The sequence below is a fragment of the Anopheles aquasalis genome, chromosome 3, assembly GCF_943734665.1.
Source record: "Anopheles aquasalis chromosome 3, idAnoAquaMG_Q_19, whole genome shotgun sequence".
NCBI lineage: Eukaryota > Metazoa > Arthropoda > Insecta > Diptera > Culicidae > Anopheles > Anopheles aquasalis.
In genome coordinates, this window is record NC_064878.1 from 68,053,549 (window position 1) to 68,058,548 (window position 5,000).

General features: G+C 39.8%; 3 protein-coding genes across 12 annotated transcripts in view; 1 reads left to right on the forward strand and 2 right to left on the reverse strand.

The window, feature by feature from the left end:
* The window catches only part of LOC126578906 (chondroitin sulfate N-acetylgalactosaminyltransferase 1), an 8,301-nt gene extending 4,073 nt beyond the window's left edge, over nucleotides 1-4,228 (reverse strand). The window contains exon 1 of one of the 2 annotated variants that reach the window (XM_050241923.1): nucleotides 4,090-4,228. The gene's annotated coding sequence lies outside the window, so the exon portion shown is untranslated. Of the gene's footprint in view, nucleotides 1-601; nucleotides 712-4,089 lie in introns of those variants that run through there. The other variant, XM_050241924.1, reaches the window with a different exon arrangement.
* LOC126578907 (synaptobrevin) lies at nucleotides 27-2,960 on the forward strand. Of its 6 annotated transcripts, none has more exons than XM_050241928.1 (4): nucleotides 27-128; nucleotides 488-544; nucleotides 752-1,035; nucleotides 2,780-2,960. In XM_050241928.1, exons 2-4 carry the CDS (start codon nucleotides 513-515, stop codon nucleotides 2,866-2,868), a joined length of 405 nt encoding a protein of 134 aa, XP_050097885.1. In that variant the 5' UTR covers nucleotides 27-128; nucleotides 488-512; the 3' UTR covers nucleotides 2,869-2,960. The 6 variants fall into 6 exon arrangements, with proteins under 6 accessions (XP_050097885.1, XP_050097887.1, XP_050097888.1 ...); XM_050241930.1 differs by lacking the exon at nucleotides 2,780-2,960 and adding an exon at nucleotides 1,900-2,390 and having other exon boundaries at nucleotides 719-1,035; XM_050241931.1 differs by lacking the exon at nucleotides 2,780-2,960 and adding an exon at nucleotides 1,900-2,390.
* Nucleotides 3,246-5,000, reverse strand: part of LOC126578904 (cell division cycle protein 27 homolog) — a 7,149-nt gene continuing 5,394 nt past the window's right edge. For 2 of the 4 annotated variants that reach the window (XM_050241922.1, XM_050241921.1), the window contains exons 6-7: nucleotides 3,804-4,398; nucleotides 3,246-3,704 (exon numbers count right to left, since the gene is read on the reverse strand). The gene's annotated coding sequence lies outside the window, so the exon portion shown is untranslated. Of the gene's footprint in view, nucleotides 3,705-3,803 lie in introns of all 4 variants that reach the window. The other 2 variants (XM_050241920.1, XM_050241919.1) reach the window with 1 other exon arrangement.

The following is a 5,000-nucleotide window of genomic DNA, read 5'->3' on the forward strand; positions in this document are numbered from 1 at the left end:
AGAAAACGAGAGGGAAAGCGGTTTCGATCTCTTTCGCTCCGGCTCTGTGGCTGTGGCGTTCATGGGCTAACAAAGAGACGAAAACTAAGAAAAAAAAATTCGTTTCCGTTTTTCCGCTGCTGCTTGTTGTAAGTATTGTTGTAAATTAAGTCCAGTGATCTTAAAAAACGTCCCTCTTTTGTCGTACTCTTGGGTTCACAGTTTTCTCAACAAACGAGGGTTCGTTTCACCAACTTACAAAAGCCTCGCGAAATCCTGCGTAAACCGATTAAACATGATTCAACGCTGAACATCTTGTTTAAAGTAGTTATGACGTCACTCAAATGGCACCACGGGGCGAATGTATTTTTATTTGCTCTTATTTACGATTGCTATCAGCAAAATGAGTCATGAGAATAGCTGCTACGTATTCACCGACTAGCTCCAAGCGGCCCGCCCAACGTCAGTTGTATTAATGACTATTTTTCTTGTTTCTTCGTTTTTGTAGATACGTGTTTTAGGCACTCGCCAAAATGTCCAACCCGGAGCCAGGCAATTCCAACGGGTATGTTCCACTTTCTTCCCAGTCCCAGGTTATAGACGCGTAGCTTTGTTGACTAACCTTAGGAAATCATATTCTGTGATAGTGCGGAAGCGCACAAACTACGTACAGTATGCGCACATGAACTAATCAGCATTCCGTTACCCTTCTTGCTTCCACTACACATGGATTAATCAGTTTTCCTAAATTACCGCCTCCGCCAACGGATAGCACGCAGCCATCCAGCACTGCCAACAATGCCACCAACAACCGGCTGAAGCAAACACAGGCCCAGGTCGATGAGGTCGTCGGAATCATGCGTGTGAACGTGGAAAAGGTCCTCGAGCGAGACCAGAAGCTGTCGGAGCTGGACCAACGCGCAGATGCATTGCAGCACGGTGCATCGCAATTTGAGCAGCAGGCCAGTAAGCTGAAGAGAAAGCAATGGTGGGCAAACATGAAGATGATGATCATCATGGGCGTGATTGGCGTTGTGCTTCTTATCATCATCATCCGTAAGTATTACTGGACATTTTCGACGGATTTCTGTTTCATGCTGGTGACGGTGTGCAACCGAACATATGTTTGGTTACAATGGATTGTGAATTTTTTTTGTACGTGTCGTATAGCTGTTTGTTTGTATTGTTTTTGTCGTATACGCCTTTTTCATTTTAATTGTTTTTTGGGAAGAATGTTTGTTAAGTTGAACCGAGACAGCGGTTGGAATGGCTGAAAATATCCAGCAAACCTTTGCAATCTTATCGTTGCGATCAAGTTTTGAGTTTTAGCATCGTTGATATCTTACCAGCTTTGGTGGAGTACTCTTATTAGATTTGGTGTGTTTGTTAACGGGAACTTTCAAAAACTTATGTGTTGTGCAGTGTATGTAAATGTTCTTTTAGCTAAACGGGGTTGTTGCTGTTATCGCGTCGATCATTAGAGTTACAATTGGTGAAAAAATCAATATTCCTAATTCTTGTACCCACCAACCCTCAAATGAAAGTATGAAAAAGGATTACGGCGTTTTCATGCTACCATGATTCGTTAATATTTAAAAAAAAATCCCTCCGTTCACTTGACTATGATGTAAAAAAACTACAGAAGTAACTGGATAAAAGGTATCTTACCTTCACCTGTATAGCAGTTTGATTCCTCGAACTACGATTCGGCGAGTCTTCGTTATTTATTCACATCAAATTGCAAACCTAGCTTGTTTTTTTTTCGGGTGTTACAGGATTGCCTCACATGTTAAAAAGCATAACATCCAAGAGAGTTAAACATTCAATTGACTAACAACTAAACGATTAAGCAATGTTTGCATACTATCTTTATAATTTTAGATTGGTATCTCAATGGAATGATCTTATTTTTCTTTTCAGTTTCCATCATTTATTAAAATTATCCTTCCTTATGTTACAACATACTGTATTGCGCTGCTGTATATCTGTATAGCGAATCCTTCGTGCATTTTGAACGAGCTAGTAAACAATTAGGATGCATATACGAAAAACACGCACAAGCTGTACCCAACACTTTAGCGATTCTTCTTAGCAATCACGAGGTATCGAGCAGACGCAGTTTTGTTATATACAGCATAAAACATTATACATAACTTTTACACATATTACAAACGCTGAAACGTAAAAACTGCAATTATTTGGACATTGAAAAGCAGGAAACTAACTAGCTCATGCTTTCTCTTCTCAGTCTTACTGTACAGGGAAAACGGTTAATCTTCCTTCATATTCATTTAAATGTCTATGTTATTGTTACGGTGGGTGTACGTTTAGTGATAGGATACTGTTTCCATTTATAAATATGAAAGGATTGATATTGTATTAAAACGCAATACAAAACATTTGTAAAATTACTTTGTGTCATTCCAAAAGTGTTAGTTCAAAATTCATCTTCAATGCAGAGTTTTATCGCAGGTAAGGCTTTGCTCCATTGAAGCTTTTATTTATAATCCGAACAACTTGATACAACACATATCACTTTAACACAAAACCACGTCAATCATCGATTCTACAAGGAAGAATAGATTGTGCTTGTTTGGAATATGTTCTGTTCAATCACACCTCATAATGCTGCATATGGATTATGGTCACAAATCATTTATTTTCCTTTGGTGGTTCGCATTTTAAGATGTAAACAAGATTATTATCACATACCAAACTATAACTTACTTTAAAAAAGTCCCTTTCCATTTCATTCTGCGGTCATGCATTTCTTTATTTTCCTATTAAATTTTGATTTTAGTTTGGATCGTACCTGGTGGATCATCTTCGGCTCCTCCACCGCCGGCTGTTACAGAGAGTACAACAATCGCCACTGAAATTCCACAATGATCAATTTTACTACCGTGAACTATTTCCCACATTTGCAATATTATCATAAAACGTAACGAAATAAAGAGTTTAAAGTCTTAAGATGTAGGCAATTTGTGTGTGTGCCGCAATCAGTACTTAGCAGCTTAGTTTACAGAAAGAGCAGTTACAAAATAGTTCGTAGTCTAGTTTTATCAGTAATCCACTGGTTTAAACTGGAAATCAAGTTTACGGTGCTCCAGCTTTCATCATCGACGACGGATTGTGCTTAATGTTCAATTGTCAATGATTTGATACGAGTTGGCGATTGTTCCTAATCCAAACTGTTTAATTACATCGGAAGTGGAATAGCTATGTTTTCTCAATATTTTGTTAGATTGATCATGTGCATCACCATATTCAAAAACCAAAACGATGTATAAAATCATCAATAGCACAAATCGTTATCCTCGCGGACATACTCTTTTATGGAGTCCAAATCGTTTTAATCGCAACCGCTTTCCATAAGTAGGCGCGTGTTCCCAGCACGCACAGGGTCCACGGAAAGCCATGATGTCCTTTTCTGCTACGTGGCCAAGCAACATAACACGACCGTCCATAAAGGATACACAAAACCATCCTTCTGTTCTGAGTATGGATGCTTCAAAGGTGGGTTGTCTTGTCGCTCGTGTCCTTCCATTAAGAATCTCCACATCTAGCATGAGATAGACGCTGTCTAGGACAGTGGAGGGAGCTTCTTGCAACAAGATTTCTCGTTATTCAGGTCGCGCATCACCAACTTTGTCAGCAAGCCTGCTGTCGACCGTTTCCACATCGTCTTGGTAGTTTAGCCTCTCAGCACCGCTGCACTGCTTACACTGAAGTGTCGTCAGAAACAAAGTAGGGGCAATTTGAAGAAGAGAGTTTGAAGTTTTCTTGAGATAATTTATCCGCATTCATCTATCCTTCCACCATACCGTGATGCTGTGTGTCAGATACGAAAAGTCACGCTGTATATATAGGAACACTCAAAAGTAGAGTGATCCTTTGGGAGTAGAGAACATTCTTGGAATCGCTTGCAGATGCAGCCTATGCAAATTATCTTAATATGTACGGACCCTATTCTGCCCAATGGAACTCGTAGGAAAAGCGTTTAGGCGTTGAGTGGAGACCACTTTTTAGATCCATTGAACAACGCAACCACTGTTCTTTACATCGTAATGATACTTTACAGACGGATGCCACCTTACCTTAAACACTTACCTAGCACATGCCGGAAATATGTGATGCTGGCAGTTATTGTGGTAACAATTTTTCAAGCAGGGGTAGGACACGACAATCGGGATACAGCAGGTACTTAACTCAGTAGCCTACAATTTTGTTTCAACTAATATTTTTTGATAATTTTGTTAATTATAGAAAACACCTTAAATCCACTTTAAAGTAACACAAATCGATGCATAGTGATCAGGCAATTAGCGGAGCTGCTTTACATTATATTTTGGAAGCACAATTGCAGCCGTAAAGCCGTAAAGAAAAAAAGGTTTGTCACCGAGATACGCTAGGGAAACACTAAAGATATCATTTTAATAACGTTGCCCTCACGTAGAACTCACAGGTTTATAATGCTGCTAACGACCATCCGTAATCCTTCTGCAGGATCCTTATGCAGGATAAAGCTTATGAGCTCCATTCGCACCCGGTCATCAAAACGAAGGACTATTGATTGTTGACCTTTCTAGTTAAAAGTAACAGCCAAAGTTGTTACTAGATTGTACGGCCAATCAACACAACATCAGTTACACAATAACACAATAGGGTCGCTTTGAATGTTACTATTCTTCTCATGGTATAATACTTCTACAAAATGCCGCAGCAAACATATGGCGTTGAACAAACTTTGCGGACTAATTAAACCGACTTCTGACTGACAACGATGCAGCGAAGCATCGCTCAAAAAGCACAAGGACGTGATTTTCACTTGGCCTCTACCCAACAGTAACAGGACGAATTGTGGAGCATTCCATAATTTCATCCCCTGCAGGATTTAGTCAACTTGCACCTGTCGCCCAGGCCATCCTCCTTGCTCTGAACTCGATTCCTCTCTCGCAAACACTAACAGCAGCTTACATCTCTTTCCTTCCACATAATTTCTCGTTGTACCGATCCTGCGG